Source organism: Chrysochloris asiatica, unplaced genomic scaffold (assembly GCF_000296735.1).
Source record: "Chrysochloris asiatica unplaced genomic scaffold, ChrAsi1.0 scaffold00128, whole genome shotgun sequence".
NCBI classification, from domain to species: domain Eukaryota; kingdom Metazoa; phylum Chordata; class Mammalia; order Afrosoricida; family Chrysochloridae; genus Chrysochloris; species Chrysochloris asiatica.
Genome location: NW_006408646.1, coordinates 1,027,550 through 1,043,682, shown reverse-complemented (window position 1 = coordinate 1,043,682; position 16,133 = coordinate 1,027,550). Strand labels below are relative to the sequence as shown.

The 16,133-nt window shown below is 44.2% G+C and overlaps 1 protein-coding gene across 1 annotated transcript in view; it reads right to left on the bottom strand.

The window, feature by feature from the left end:
* The window catches only part of MYO18B (myosin XVIIIB), a 377,810-nt gene that overhangs the window by 203,261 nt on the left and 158,416 nt on the right, over positions 1-16,133 (bottom strand). Inside the window, exons 21-23 of the mRNA XM_006869188.1 lie at positions 13,118-13,183; positions 5,658-5,786; positions 2,523-2,666 (exon numbers count right to left, since the gene is read on the bottom strand). Coding sequence (XP_006869250.1) covers positions 2,523-2,666; positions 5,658-5,786; positions 13,118-13,183 — 339 coding nt within the window. The remainder of the gene's footprint in view (positions 1-2,522; positions 2,667-5,657; positions 5,787-13,117; positions 13,184-16,133) is intronic.

Sequence of the window (16,133 nt, the reverse complement as noted above, 5' to 3'; positions counted from 1 at the left end):
CGTTGAGTCAGTTCTGACACATAGCGACCCTGTACAGGGTTTTCAAGGGTGTAAATCTTTACGGGAGTAGAAAGCCTCATCTTTCTCCCATGGAGCGGCTGGTAGTTTCAAACCGCTGACCTTAAGGTTCACAGCCCGATTCATAACCACTACGCTACCAGAGCTCCTTTAATAAGTAATAGAAGAAGAAAAAAAGAAGCATGCAAGATATTAATACTGTCCTGGGGCAGGGGCAGGAGGGAGTGGGCAAATGAGAACATATTGTTCATTCTACTCAATTCTTCTGAAAACCCAGAACTTCAAAAAGATACAGTTAAAAAAATAGTTATTTGTGCATGAATTGGGTGATTCTGCCAGCACACCTGTGAGGAATTCAATAATCTAAGTTCATCATTTCCAACCAGCAAGGTTTCTGTTCATGCAAGTCTGCTCCACACCAGCCCAGTGTTGGGTGTGAATGTGAACCCTTGGCTTGGAACCATTGTGAAGCCGACGGCTGGGCATGCCTGCAGGTGGATGGTAAGCCCAGCCCTTATCTTCCCCAATTTTCTCTGCTCATACTTTGGACATATTGTCAGAAGGGACCAGTCATTGGAGAAGGATATCATGTTTGCTAAGGTGGAGAGTCAGAGAAAAAGAGGAAGTTCCCCAGCGAGATGGAATGGCAAAGTGGCAGCATCAATGGACTCAAGCGTGGCAACAATAGTGAGGTTGGTCCAGGATCGGCAGTGTTTCATTCTGCTGTGCATAAGGTCGCTATGAGTCAGTACCAACTGGATGGCACCTGACAACAACAACAACAACCAGTGGCTCGCAACTCCATGAAAACACCACCACCATTAGAAAGCTGCCCACATGCTCATTCACAAACAGATGATTGAGCGCCCTGCAGAACACACAAAGGAGAGCTACATACCCCTAGAGAGAGAACACAGAAGTCCTCTATCAGAGGATGCCACATGGCTGCCAGACACATGTTTAAGTGAAAAATTACAAGTTGTAGAAAAATCCATACAAGGGGGCTTCAAAAAGTTTATGAAAACTTCCACTATCTTTTCATTCTATTTTTCCACAAAGTTTTTGGAACCCTTTTATTATGATACCTGTAGTGGCTCCGTAGGATAAACACTGGATTGTGAACCACAAAGTCAGTGGTTCAAGCCCACTAGATGTTCCATGGGAGAAAGATGAGGCTTTCTGCTCTTGAAAAAAGATTTTAGGCCTCAGAAACCCTATACAGGGTCACTAAAAGTCAGAACCAATTCCTCAGCACTTAACAACAACAGTACAAGAAAGAAAGGAACTCAGGGTGTAGCTGGATGTGTTTGCTAATGCTCCTGAAAAGAAATGAAGGAGGGAGAGGGTGGTACACTGGTTAGGCACTCAGTTGCTCATCTGAAAGGTCGGCAGTTTGAACCCATCAGCTACTCTGTGGGAGACTTGGCCGTCTGTTCCCATAAAGATTTACAACTTTGGAAATCTCATGGGTCCGGATCTGTCCTATAGGGTCCTTCTGAGTCTGAATTTGACTCGATGGCAATGGGGGTCACAATGAGTCAGAATCAACTCAAAGGTGGTGGGGTTGGGTTTGGTTTGGGATGTATGCACGTACCACAGGGTTTCAAAAAGTTGATGGAAAACATCCATGCTCTTTTCATTCCATTTTTCCATAAACTTTTTGATGCCTGTAAATGTGTGTAACAATCGAGACAGAGTATACTTGAAAACCGTTAGTAATTGATAAACCCAGGCAAAGGGTGTAGACCAAAAATCTAAACCAGTTACTATCTAGCCACACTGACTCCTGGCAACCCCATGTGAGTCAGAGCAGAACTGTGCTCTCTAGGATTTTCAATGACTGTGACCTTCTGGAAATAGATCACCAGGACGTTCTTCTCTGGTACCTCTGGGTGGATTTGAACCTCCAACCTTTTGTTTAGCAGCCAAGTACTTAACTCTTTGTGCAACTCGGAGACTCCAGGTGAAAGGCACAGCCATGCTCATTATGCCGTTTTTTTCCACTTTTCTTAAGTTTGCAATTTCTCGAAGAGCCCTAGTAGCGCAGTGGGTTAAGCACTGGGCTGCTCACTAAAAGGTCGGCAGGCAGAACCCACCAACCAGCCCATGGGAGAAAGAAGCAGCAGTCTACTTCCAGCAAAGAATGACAGCCTTGGGAAGCCTATGGGGGCAGTTCTACTCTGCCCTTTACGGTTGCTCTGAGTCCATAATTAACTTGACGATGATGGGCTTTTATGAAATGTTTAAGTGAGGCTAAGAAAACAAATCAAAGGTCCCTCCATTGTGAGTATGGAGGAATAGCAATGCAAGGGTCTGTGTAGTACATGTCCACTGGGCAGGGCTTGAGGATGGGCAGGGACTGGCAGAGGCCAGAGATATCTGGAGGGGGCAGTGAGCACTGTTGGGCTGAGCTTTCAGATGGGGGATGGGTCCTGGATACAGCCACTGAGCTGGCTGGGAGGAGAGAGTCACCGTGCAGCACCCTGCCTGCCCTGTGGACTGACCTCCTTGGCTCGAAGCTGCTCTTCCCCCATGGTGGAGCTCAGCAAGGGTCTCAGGGAACCAAGGAGCTGCCACCAGGGCCAGTCCTTGACCTCCAGGAACACAGCTACATTCTTCTGGATGCACTGGGCAGCCAGGCGGCGGATCTGCAGAGAAAGGAGAGGGGCACACTGAGGGGTCCTGGGCAAAAACCAAATCCCCAAACCATACCCACTACTGCTGAGTCAATTCCAACTCATAACAACCCTAGAGGACAGATCAGAACTGCTTCCTGGAGTTTCTGAGGCTGTCAGTCTTCATGGGAGCAAACAGCTTCATCTTCATCATCTGGAGCTGCTGGTGGATTTGGACCACTGGCCTTGTGGTTAGCAGGCCAGTGCTTATCCCACAGTGCCACCAGGGATCCTTAATAATAATAAGAGGAGGAGAAAATACTATCCAATAGGATCCTATCTTTTGAGTGGATTTGGTTGGTAAGCCAATGTACAAGGCAGTAACTATTTGTAAATCCCTATGAAAAAAATTGTTCCTGAGTACATTGCTAGTTTAAACAATGGTACTTCAAAAAGTCCATAGAAAAATTGTGTTATCTTTTTAATTCCACTTTCCCACAAACTTTTTGATGACCGCTCATATTTAAGGGACAGTCTTTTCTTTTTTTTTTTTTTTTTTAATTAAGTTTACTTAAACACTTTTTGGAGCCCTAGTGTGGCACTGAAGGATAAGAAATGGACTGCTAACCACTATGTTGCTGGTTTGAACCAGTCGCTCCTCAGACTTCCTATACAGTGTCTGTTGCTAAGAGTCAAAACTCACTCAATGTCACTTAACAAGAACAATGAACACGTTCTAAACATATTTAAATTCAGTGTTTCTCAAACTTGGGGCATGAACCAAAATTATTATGTGCTATGCTCTGGTAGCGTACTGGTTACAAATCGGACTGTGAACCACAAGGTCAGCAGTTTGAAACTACCAGCTGTTCCGCAGGAGAAAGATGAGGCTTTCTGCTCCCGTAAAGATTTACAGCCTCAGAAACCCTGTACGGGGTCACTATGAGCCAGAACTGACTCCATGGCACATAACAACAACAACAACATGGTGTGGCACTGTAGGATCCGCATTGGACTGAGAATCACAAGGTAGGCAGTTCAAAGCCACCAGCTGCTCCTTGGAAACCCTACACAGGGCCGCTATGAGTCAGAACTGACTTCAAGGCACTTAACAACAACAGTGTACAAGGAGTCCTGGTATAGCACTGTAGGATAAGCACTGGACTGCTAACCACAAGGTTGTTGTTGTTGTTGTTGTTAAGTGCCGTCGAGTCGGTTCCGACCCATAGGGTTTCCGAGGGTGTAAATCCTTACGGGAGTAGAAAGCCTCATCTTTCTCCCACGGAGCAGCTGGTAGTTTCGAACCGCTGACCTTAAGGTTCGCAGCCCAATTCGTAACCACTACGCTACAAGGTAGTGGTTCAAATTCACCATTGCTCCTTGGAAACTCTATACAGGGTCACTATGAGTCAGAACCAACTTGATGGGACTTAAGTAACAACAATATGTATGAGGTAAGTCGAAACGTATTGCTTTAAAATCACCATTGCTGTTGTTAAGTGCTGTTGAGTCATTTCGACTCATAGCAACCCTGTATAGGATTTCTGAGGACAAGCTGGTGGGTTTGAAGTGCCCACCTTGTGGCTAGCAGTGAAGTGTTTATCCTAGAGCACCACACCAGGACTTCTTAAAATCATAGAAATCTTTATTAGACAAGAAAATCCAAATGTGAAGTTACTGTTTCCCAAAATTATCCTCCATCTAGGCCCATACACTTTTTTTGTTAATGTTTTATTGTGATTTATGTGATAGTTTACATGGGAGAGCATTAGTTTTATATTCATCTTATCATATAGTGTTTCATTGCCATGGTTACAATTAGGTCCATTCACTTTTGAAGGTCGAGTTTCCATCTCTCTAATCTTCCCTGAAAAATTCTAGGATTTTCAATGTACATCATGTCAAAACAGCAGTCTTAGCATCCTCGAGGGATTCAAATCATGCTCTTTTTCAAATGTTCTCTGAGTTGGGTGAATAAAAAGAAGTATGAAGGGGCAAGATCAGGACTGAAGGGTGGATGGGGTGAGGTTTGCTAAGGAAATTCTTCTAGGTTGGCCTTGGCTAACCTGGAAGAATAAGCCGGTGCTTTGTCGTGATGGAAAAAATTCCTCAGCAAGACTTTCCTGAGTTTTTTCTCCCCAATACAGTTTTCCATTTTCTTAAAACTTCTTCCTCATAAGCCCGTGGGATTGTCGTAATCTTTTGAGAAAATCCAACAAGATGACTCCTCTGGAATTCCAAAAAAGCAGTCCCAGTAGCCTTTTGAGCTGACCTCTTTGCCTTGAATTTAACAGGCCCAGTTGATCCCCTTGGAAGTCACTGTTTTGATTGGATCTATTTTGTTTTGTTTTTTTTAATTCACCTTAACAAAATTAAGACAAATGTACTACTGAGAGAACTTGTCTGCAGCTACCCATTGTTCACAGAGACATGTGTAAACATGCTTTGTTTGGAATAAATATATATGAACTGGAACCCTAATGGCAACACATTTTGACATACCTTTGTATATTTATTATGACAGAATAGGTAGCTACCTAAATAGATCATACCAAAGAATGCCAGTCACTGGAGAGTTCTGAAGATCAGGGCCAAGGGTGGCTCAGGACGCTGGGCTTGACCTCTGGTCCTAAATGACATAGCCTATGCCTTGTCTACTGACCATGAAAGCCAGTCTCCCAGAGATGGACAGTTTGAAAGCATGAGCCTACTCCAGAGAATGTGGACAACATCATCAGTGTCTAGGTCAAGGTAAGCACGCTTGGTCATTTGGTGCCAATGTTCTGGGAGCAACCAAATCATGTTGTAAACGGTCTGCTGGAATCTTCACTCACATAGGCCCCGCAGCACTGGCATCATCTGGGGGCTGGTGAGAATGCAGTCACCCCTGCTCCACCGTAGTCTCACTGGAGCAGAATCGCACAGGGATTCCCAGGCAAGAACAAGGGTGAGAGGCATGGGCTCACAGCCCCACTGGCAAGGAGGGGAGGAAGAGCGGGATGGTGTTTTTCTGGGACTCCATACCTTACGCTTTTTGAATTCCTGGCGAGACAGGAAGCCCTTGCAGGCCGCCTGGAAAAGAACAATGCTCTGAGACACAAGCCTCTCCCGCTGCTTCTCAAGTCTGCAGACCACACCCGCTTTGAGGAAAACCTGGAAGGAGAAACAAAAACTGCAGTGGGTGCAATGCAGACCCTCTCTCCCTGGCATCTGCCATCAGTATTTGAGACCAGTTGTCTTTTAATGAGGAGCACTGGAGGCTCTATGAGTTATATGTTGGGTTGGTGACTGCAGGGTCATTGGTTTGAAGCCACCAGCTGCTCTTGGGGAGAAAGATGGAGCTGTCTGCTCCCATAAAGATTTTGAACCTTGGAAACCCTAGAAAACATTTCTACACTGTCCTATAGGGTCCCTATGAGTCAGAACCAACTTGAAAGCAGTGTTTGGTTTGGTTCCTTTAACAGGTAACTGGGTGGCACAAGAGACTTGTCCTCATCTACGGCAAAGCATTGAAGGGACCATGGACTTCCAAAAGAAGGGACAAATCTGTCTTGGAAGTAATATAGTCAGAATGCTTCTTAGAGGTAAGGATGATGATTCAATGTCTCATGTACTTTGAGCATGTTATAAAGAGGGATCAGTCTCTGGAAAAGAACATCATATTTGGTAAAGTAGATGGTCAGTGAAAAAGAGGAAGATCCTCAATGAGATGGGTTGACACAGAGAATGCAATTGGGGCTCAGACATAATAAGTGTGAGGAAGGCAGAGGATGGGACGGTGTTTGGTTCTGTTTTGCATAGGACCATTATGAGTCAGAAGCAACTCAATAGTACCTGACAACATTTACCTAACGGTTGGCAGTTTAAATTCACCCAGAGGCACCATGGGAAAAAGGCCTGGCGATTTACTGCTATGATTCCCCACTGCTGTCAAATCAATTCCAACTCATAGCAACCTTATAGGATAGAGGAGAACTGCTCCATAGGGATTCCAAGGCTGTAAATATTTGCAGAAGCAGACTGTCTCATCTTTCTCTGCCAGAGTAGATGGTGGGTTCAAACCACTTCGGGCTAGCAGCCCAGCACTTAACCCACTGCACCTCAAAGCTCCATCTGTAAAGATAATAGCTGATGAGTGTTTCTACTCTGCAACAAAGAAGATTGTCATGGTCCTTTCATGAGGAATTCCAGAATGGCACAAGCCATTAGTGAACTCAGCTACTAACGCAAGATCGGAGATTCAAGTTCACCCGGAAGGCCCTTTGGAAGAATAGTCTGGCAATCTTTTTTTTTTTTTTTTTTAATTCAACCATTGCAAACACTATGGAGCATATTTCTACTCTGATACACATCAGACTCACCATGATTCAGAGTTAACTTGATAACAACTGGTAAGCGGTAGTGCTTTAATGAGGTTGGAATTCTGGTGTGGTCCTTAGGATAAGCATTGGACTGCAAGGTCGGTTTGAATCAGAGTATCATCGGTTCAAACTCACCAGCCACTCCTCAGACCCTCTACAGGGTTGCTATGAGTCAGAATCAACTAGACAGTACTTAAGAACAAATAACTTGTCAAGGGAGCCCTGTTGGTAACAATTGTGAGGAAAGCAAACCACCAGGCAGTGTTTCATTCTGTCATACGTAGGAATGCTAAGAGTTAGAACCAATGCGATGGCAACTAACAAAGCAGAAAAATAAGCAGATCTCTGGGTCTTTCTTCGTTGGTGTCATTGGATGGGCTCAAACTACCAACTTGTGAGATTAGTAGCAAAGAATAAACTGTGCCACCCAGTGACCCATTGACACAGGAAGGGTGTGTGATTTACTTATGATGACACAGTGGATGATCAACAAAGCAAAATTCAACCCAGAAACTTGTGTGTAACTCCTACAACCACTCCCTCTCCCGGGTCTTTGACTGTATTTCCTATACCCAGTCTCACTGTCAACAAGAGCAACAATTTCCTCATTCACTATGATACAAACACCTGGATCTTGAAGTTCAATTGCAATTTGATTCTAGGTGGAACAAAGGGTCTCGATCGATTCTCCATTACCCTAAACCTCTTTTCTGTAATGGAGACTACTTAGCCAATCCCACAGCTAGTGCTTTCTCGATGGGGGAATGAACATGAACATGGCCAATTGGGGATAACTCTTGTTTTCCAGAATGCTTCCTACCAGCCAGGGCCACCAGGACAATTAGTCTCATTGAAATAAAGACACGATGGATTCATTATCTATCAGATGGACTCAATAATGACTGTATTAATTTCACACACTAGTGAGTCCCAAAAGCTGTCATTAAAAGAAAAAAATCAATGATCAAAAGAGATGGCTGCCCCAGTTCGTACATTACTAAAGGTGGCTGGTGCTGCCAAAAGCACAATTGATTAAGTATGAAGCTTTCATTACAAAGATAATTGGAAACAGCCATACACAGAATGGGAATAAGTCATCACTTTTCAGGATCTAATCTGGATTTTTCCCCCTTCTCAGAGCATATTGCCAGCTAGAAGGCCAACTGCATGTGGAATCACACCTTTGCATAAATGTCATAGCCCTAGGCACAGGCTCAATTAGGTACCAGAGACTGAAAATCACAAAGAAAAATTTCAATTATTTGCTTTTCATGAGTCCAGCAGCTTACCGGTCCCAAGCAGAGAGAAACATCTCAACCACCCACATTTAAGGAGTCGTAGGAGCCACTGCTATGCAAGGGAGTTGTTTTTCCTCTAAAAATGCTGAACGTGAGATTTTTAAAATAAGATATGGTCATAGCTGCCATATCTGGAACTGCTAAGGCCAGCTCTTCTCCTACTGGTAATTTCAGATGGCTCTTAGCTGTCATGGGATCGGTTCTGATTCATGGCGCCCCCTACGGGGCACAGAATAGCACTGCTCCACAGGCTTTCCTTGGCTGTTATCTTCACAGAAGCAGTTCACCAGGCCTTTTCTTCCGCAGCACCACGGATTGGTGTGAACCACCAACTGTGCCACCTACCCACCCAGTGTCACTAAATCGATTCTACTCATGGTGACCCCACAGGACAGAATTGAACTGCTCCCCAGTGTCTTCAAGATTGTACATCTTTATAGGAGCAGACTGTCTGATCTTCCCCCCTCATAGAAACTGGTGGGTTTGAACTACCGACCTTTTCTTTATCAATCTGATGCTTATCCCACAGCATCACCAGGGCTCTTTTGTGCCACCTGTTGTTGTGTTGTTAAGTGTCATTGTGTCAGTTCCAACTCACAGACACCCTGTATAGAGTTTGCAAGGCTTTAAATCGTTGCCAAAGCAGATAGCCTCATCTTTTTCCCACAGAGTGGCTGAACCAACCACCTAGTGGCCCGCAGTACAGTGCTTATCCTACAGAGCCATTGCACTTCCTATACCACCTAGGTACCTTCATTTCACAGATGAAGGAACCCGGTGGTGTTGGAAGTTCAAACCCACCAGTTACTCAGAGGGAGAAAGATGAGACAATCTGTTTCCAGCAACATTGACAGTCTCAAAAAGTTTAAACATTAGATGAGTATAATTCTTTAAACACGAAGCATTTGCTAGGCATTTTGCATCTTTGACAATTGGATTCAACCAGTAATGGCAGGCAGCCCTATTCAATGATGAGTTACTGATTCTCACAGCTACCTTGGGAGGGAGAGACTAGCAGCTCCATTTTACAGATGAGGAAATGGAGGCTGAGAGACACAAAATCACTCCCTCAAGAGTCACACAGTTAGAAAGTGTTGGAGCCTGGTGTGCCCTGGGCCAGCATGCTCCTGGACTTCATGGCCTTTCCATAAGACATTCCATCTGCCCTTACAAATCAGTGTAGCATTCATTCTCTTCCATGCAAGAGGCCTGGATTCGATTCCCAGCCAATGCTCATTCATCCTCTTTCTGGCAGTGGATGCTTGTGTTTTGCTAGGATGCTGAACACATTTTAGCAAAGCTTTAAGAAAAGTAATGAAAACTGTGGATCCCAAGGAGTCAAATCCACAACCGATCATGGGTTTGGCCCAGGACTGGTCAGCATTTTCTTCTGTTATGTCTGGGTTGCCACGAGCCATGGGCTGACTCAAAGGCAACAAACAACAGCAGACTTCTAAGAGAATATATTGACCTGGGTTTTCTTGAGACAGTTTTTAATCAATTCCAAGTATCATTCACTAATGATAAAGGCTTATTACTACAGTGCACAAGGTTATAGACTGAAATGTCACCATCCTCTGTTTTCTTCTATGCTCTGTAATAGCTGCTGAAATCATAGGGGCTGAGTTTTGAATTTGTGAAATAACTGAGTCATTATTTAGGCCTGTGGCTCTCCAGTTTGAGTGAGCCCTTGAATCTTCTGGAGGACTTGTGACAAAGCAGAGTTCTGGGCCTCACCCCCCTTGTTTCCCATTCAGTACGTGTGGGACCTCATCATTTGTGTTTCTAACAAACAGGTCATTCTGATGCTGCTGGTCCAGACACCACATTGTGACAACCGTCAGCCTAGAAAGATGAAGTTCCTAGAGCTGAAGGGCAACTCCCACTTGTGTTTTAGAAACATGTTACGTTGTTGTTGTCACATGCCATCATAGTGACCCTGTGCACAACAGAAGGAAACACTGCCCAGTCCTGTGTCCTCCTCACAATTGTTATATTTGAGCCCGTTGTTGCTGCCACTACATCAATCTATCTTATTGGGGTTTTCCTGTTTTCCACTGACCCTTCATTTCACCAAGCCCAATATCCTTCTTCTCTGAAACTTGTCCACCATGGGTGACCGTGCTCATATTTAAAATACCACTGACGTAGCTTCCAGTATCACGAGCTATCACAGTAGGACAAATTGATAGATGAGTGGTGGCGAAGGTGTTCTAGGGTTCCACTAATCAACAATGGAATCCAGAGACTTTTGGCAAGAGCTTGGGATGAAATTGATGCAGTTGGCACTGATGTTCTCCCCCTAGTCGCCTGTAAGATCTAAAAAAGGGGCTTACCTCCCAGAAGCCCAGGAAGTATGAGGCACTTCAAAAAGTGCCTGAAAAAAATGGAGTGTAAAGATAGTGGACTTTTTCAGGCACTTTTTGAAGCTCTGCCAGCCATACACTCCCAAGGATGTGCACATTATCTCACAGGGAACTGTAAGGAATAATACATGAAGTTGCCTAGCATAGTACCTGGCTCATACTGGTGGTGGTTATGTGCCGTGGAGTCGGTTCCAACTCATAGAGACGCTGTATAGGGTTTCCGAGGCTGTAAATCTTTATGGGAGCAGAAAGCCTCATCTTTCTCCCACGGAACAGCTGGTAGTTTCTAACTGCTGGCCTTGTGGTTCACAACCCAATTCGTAACCATTATGCTATACTAGGAGCCTAGGATTCCCTCTAATGGAAAGTTCTGCAAAAGCCCAGATGCTGCCAACTCCCAGCAGGGGAAACCAGATTGAGGCTGTGATAAATCAGTGGCCTCAGCCATACTCCTTAGCAGAACCTGTGTTCGGATAGGAGTGGGTTTAGGATGAACTGTCAAGGACGAATGGAGTTCAAGTAACCCTGAGCACTTCTAGAAAAAGTTGGGTTCTGAGAGGTATGATGGAGCAGGCTATGCGTGGTTGAAAGAAATAGAAATAGCCGGGTACACCATGATTATGGGTTTCTGGGGAGCAGGGGATTTCCCATTGCCTGGAGGTAGAAGGCCATCAATAAATGTTTACCACATGACTTTATTGTCAGGAGGAACCAAGCGCTGGAGAAGGAGATCATGTTTGGTAAGGTGGAGGGTCAGAGAAAAAGAGGCAGACCCCCATCAAGATGGATTGGCCGGGTGGCAGCATCAATGGGCTCAAGCGTGGCAACAATAGTAAAGCTGACCCAGGATTGGGCAGTGTTTCGTTCTGCTGTGCATAAGGTTGCTATGAGTTGGCACCAACTCAATGGCATCTAACAACAACAACAACAACAACATGACTTTAATGAATTGGCAAATAACAGGTTGGAGAGATGGAAGACATGGTTATTGATGTCGATCTGCTTCTTTTTGTGTTTGCATTTCTAAATGTTGCAGCTTCCCCACTGCCCAACACCTGGTCCTTGAGTTTAATAGCTCTGTGTTCTATTTCCCAAACAATAACCCATGGAATACTAGTTCCAGGAGATGGTAATGTTCCATAAAGACAGAAGAATGAGGCTTTCATGGTCAAAGCTAGACGATGAATAAGGAAGATCAGAGAAGAACTGATACCTTTGAATTATGATGTTTTTGAAGAATACGGAATAGGCCATGGAGTTCTAGAAGAATGAACAAATGTTGGAAAAAGTAAAATCAAAATGTCTCTCAGAAGCAAGGATGGTGAAACTTCATCACATGAACTTTGGAAATGTTGTCAGGAAGGACCAGTCTCTGGAGAAGGGCATCATGTTTGGTCAAGTGAAGGATCAGTGCAAAAGAGGAAGCTCCCCAATGAGATTAACTGACACAGTGACTGCAACAATGGGCTCCGATACAACAGTTGTGAGGATGGCTCAGGATTGAGCGTATATAACCTTGTATATAAGGTTGCTATGAGTCACCACTTGATGACATCTAACAACAACAACAACAAATACTATATTTTTCCTTCATGAAAGCTCACAGGATATATGAATGTACTAGGGCTCTGAAATTTTCCACCAAACTTTTAAACATTTTGTAAAGCTTTTGGCTCAATACCAGTTGGGGAAAAGCTATTTCAATTCTAATAATAATGTGCTGTCTTCTGACCCTCTCTCCAATGGCTGTACTCTTATGGAAGTAGAACTCCAGGCTTTTCTTTTGTGGTGCCCCTTGGTGGGTTCAAACTACCAGCCTCTCAGGTAGCAGTTGAGTGTAAGTCATTGACACCACAAAGAAACTTTGTACCTTTTCCTAATACCCTCTCCTTTCTTTTAACTCACTGTGACCAATCAGAAGGATTCAAGTTGTATTAGAGTTGGTTACAAAATAAAAGTTTGAAAGCTTCAAGTGAAGTCTTGAGAGTTTGTTCCCAGGTTACATGGCAACTCTTTCTGAGGTCCTATGGACCAGAATGGAGTCCGGTTTGGTGCTGTAGGTTAATGCACCAGACTGCAAAGCCATTTGAACTGCAAGGTCAGTGGTTCCAGCTCACCAGCTGCTCCTCGGAAACCCTACACAGGGTCGCTATGTGTCAGAGCTGACTCAATGGCACTTAACAACAACAACATGGACCAGAATAGAATGCTAACTATCCCACACCACCAACATCCTTGCGAGTGTTGTCTCCAATAGGCGATATTTTCCGTTGTTACTTCTCCTACATTATTAAATTGTATCTTCAAGGTTTCATGAGATCAACAGGGCATTATTTTCTCCCTTTATAGTTTGGTGGAAAGAAGACACCCCGAGGAAACAGAGAGCGGAGCCAGGAAAAGGACTGTGTCCAGGCCCCGCTGTGATGGACACAATGACACAGGAAACACGCTCTACTCACTTGGCTGTGCCCCATGGCCACTGCCCTTTTCTCTAGGTCCAGAGTCTTCAGAAGCTCCTCCACGGCCTTGGGAGAAGAGAAACATTGGAGAATTGTAAGGTCAGCAAGTCCCCAAGTGGAAGATCAGGTTGGCTGGATACACCCGAAGCTAGAAGACCCACCCACCAGGTATGTGAGAGCTTTGACTAATACCTTCCCCATCTCAGACAGGGGAGTGCAGAAGACGAGCATTTCTTAGGCACCTACTATGTGCCGTCCACTCTGCTAGGAGCTTCGCAGGCACCATCCCTTTCCATCTTCCTACCAAACCTCCAAGGAGTATCATACTCCTATACCTCTTCTACAAAGGAGAGAACCAAAGATACAAATAGAAGTGAAGGCACTTCTCCAAGGCATCAGGATATATCCAAAGGAGAACCAGATAGGAGTCTAAGTCTGTCTGGTTACATGGCAATATCTATGTCTTGAACTGCTTCACATGACTAGGATGGCTCCAGAGGACACCTCACCACCACCCCCAAATTAAATGAGACCAATGTCATTGATTCCAACGATAGTGACCCTATAGGAATTGCACCAAATGGTTTCCAAAATTGTATATATTTATGGGGCAAAAAGCCTCATCCTTCTCTCATGGAGCACCTGGTAGGTATGAATCACTGACCTTGAGGTTAGCAGTCCAATGCTTAATCCACTGCAGCACCCGAGACCCTTGGAGGACCCAAAGATAATGGAAAATCCACCCACTGTGACACTAAGTTCTCCTGTGACAGCCTTCTTTCTGTGTACTTGCCAACCACTGCCTCATTTTCTTCACAAAGCTTTGCTAAATGAATTGCATGGTCATGGAGCTTGCTGGCCCAACCTCAATTATGGTTAGTTAACTTGATAGAAAGGCACAGTGTTTCAGTTACTTCTTAATTCCTCCATTGCACCTTGTATTGTTCTGAGCATACAGCAAGTGCCCCATAGAAGGATGACAGAATTAATGAACACGCAGGCAATGAGATATTCAATGGGGTGAAAAGGCAGTCTCATGTTGCTACTGAAAGAACGTCACTCAAAGAGGTTCCTGTCTAAAGCTTAGGCCAAATCACCAACCATTTCATGGAATTTTCCTCCCCAAATAATCATGCAGGCTCTTATGATTATGCTGTGTGTTGTTGTTGGTGAGTGCTGTTGAGTTGTTTCAGAGTCATAGAGACCCTGTATAGGGTTCCAAGAAGTGGCTGGTGGGTTTGAACCATTGACCTTGTAGTTACCAGTCCAGCATTTATCCTATAGCATCATACCAGGACTCTATTTGTACCCACAAGTAAATATAGGTTTCTCCGACTTCACCCCCATATCACCCCTCATGGATCATCCATTCACTTAAAATCAGCAAGTTTATTTTCAGAAAGAGTTATAAAAAAAAAAAGGAACTGCAAGCTTCAGAAGGCAAAAGGAACTGCAAGCTTCAGAAAGCAAAAGGAACATTAACACTAAAAAGGACACAAACCTTCGAATATTGGTGCTGTAGGATAAGTAATGGACAGCTAACCACAAGGTTGGTAGTTCAAACCCACCAGCCCTCTATGTGAGCAAAATGAAGTTTTCTGTTACCAAAAAGATTTACAACCTCAAAAGACCTTTATAGGGTCACTATGAATCAGAATTGGCTAGATGGCAGGGCGCTGAGATTATAAGGCAACCCTGACCCAAGACAAAGTTCAGAAGTGTTAAGAGAGAAGGAGGAATGGAAGCAGAAAACTTGGGAGGAAGTGGGATAACTTGCATTATGGGAAGTCAGAGGGAAGGAAATGCAATCAATGAGATGAACCAAAATTTGTCTGAAATGTTGAATGGAAAACAGATCTGCTCTGTAAATCTTCACCCAATTCACAACAAAGTTTTGAAAAATGATTAAAAGAGTGAAGTGATTTAGTAGATGAGTTTCAATTCCATGGGTCACTGAATACTTCTACGATATCTTTCCCCAAAAAATGACCATTAAGAAGCATAACCCTAGGGGAGGGGCTTGATAGCAGATGGGAGAAGTGCAGTGAGGATCTCCATCAGCAATAACACAGAATACCAGATGAAGCAGGTTCAGGGGATGGTCCCTGAATATTTAGAAATTCTGAAGGTTTACAGCCAGTGGAATTTGTAGCAGAAGCAAGAAATCTAGTGTTTTCTGGGATCTGCCAGGCTCAGCAGTTCCCAGAGCAGCCATCTTGAGTGAGACGGAGCGGCTGAAGGATCAGAGCCGCCATGGATGCTTGACCAATCCTCAGAGATAGAGGTGTGGACATTCTTTTGTCTTTGTTTTGTGTCTGTATATTGGTCTCTTGCTGTCTGTGCACCTCCATTCTGGTGACTAGATGGGGTGCCTAAGTGAGTGGACACCCCACCCCCAACCCCAGAGGGTTCTACTACACATACGCACAGATCTGCTCAGCAGAATTTAAAGGGGAAGGGCCCACTTAAAGCCAAACGGCCAAAAATTAAATCCTGAGTTATATCTTAAGGACCAACTGTAGCATCTTGAAATTTCTTAGGCAACATGAAGGTAAGACGCAGAGAGAGGGACATTAAAGTCAAACTCATATTTGCCTACATAATTTTTTCCCCCTCCTCTCTCTTTTCTACGATTATAGATTAAAGAATCCAATCTGTCTTTTTTGCTGTTGTTGTTTTGTTTTTTGGTCCCCTCTTCACTGTTAGGGGGCTCTTTCTCTCTCTACATTACCCAAGAAGAGACAACAACTGTGGTCATATAGTCAAGCTATAACCACACCCTATCAAATCCCACCATCTAGGCAAGAACCAATACCAGCTGCAATACACCAGGTAGGCAGCCAACACCTGCAACAGTTACTCTGAGTTGAGTAATAAGAAAAGAGAAAAGGGAAGCCCATCTCCTAATCACATCTACCTGGAGGCAATCAGAAAGCATAAAAAATACCAGAACACACACTCATCTAAGTATTAAGGTCATAGCTAACTACTGAATATGCTAAAGAAACAGAAACAG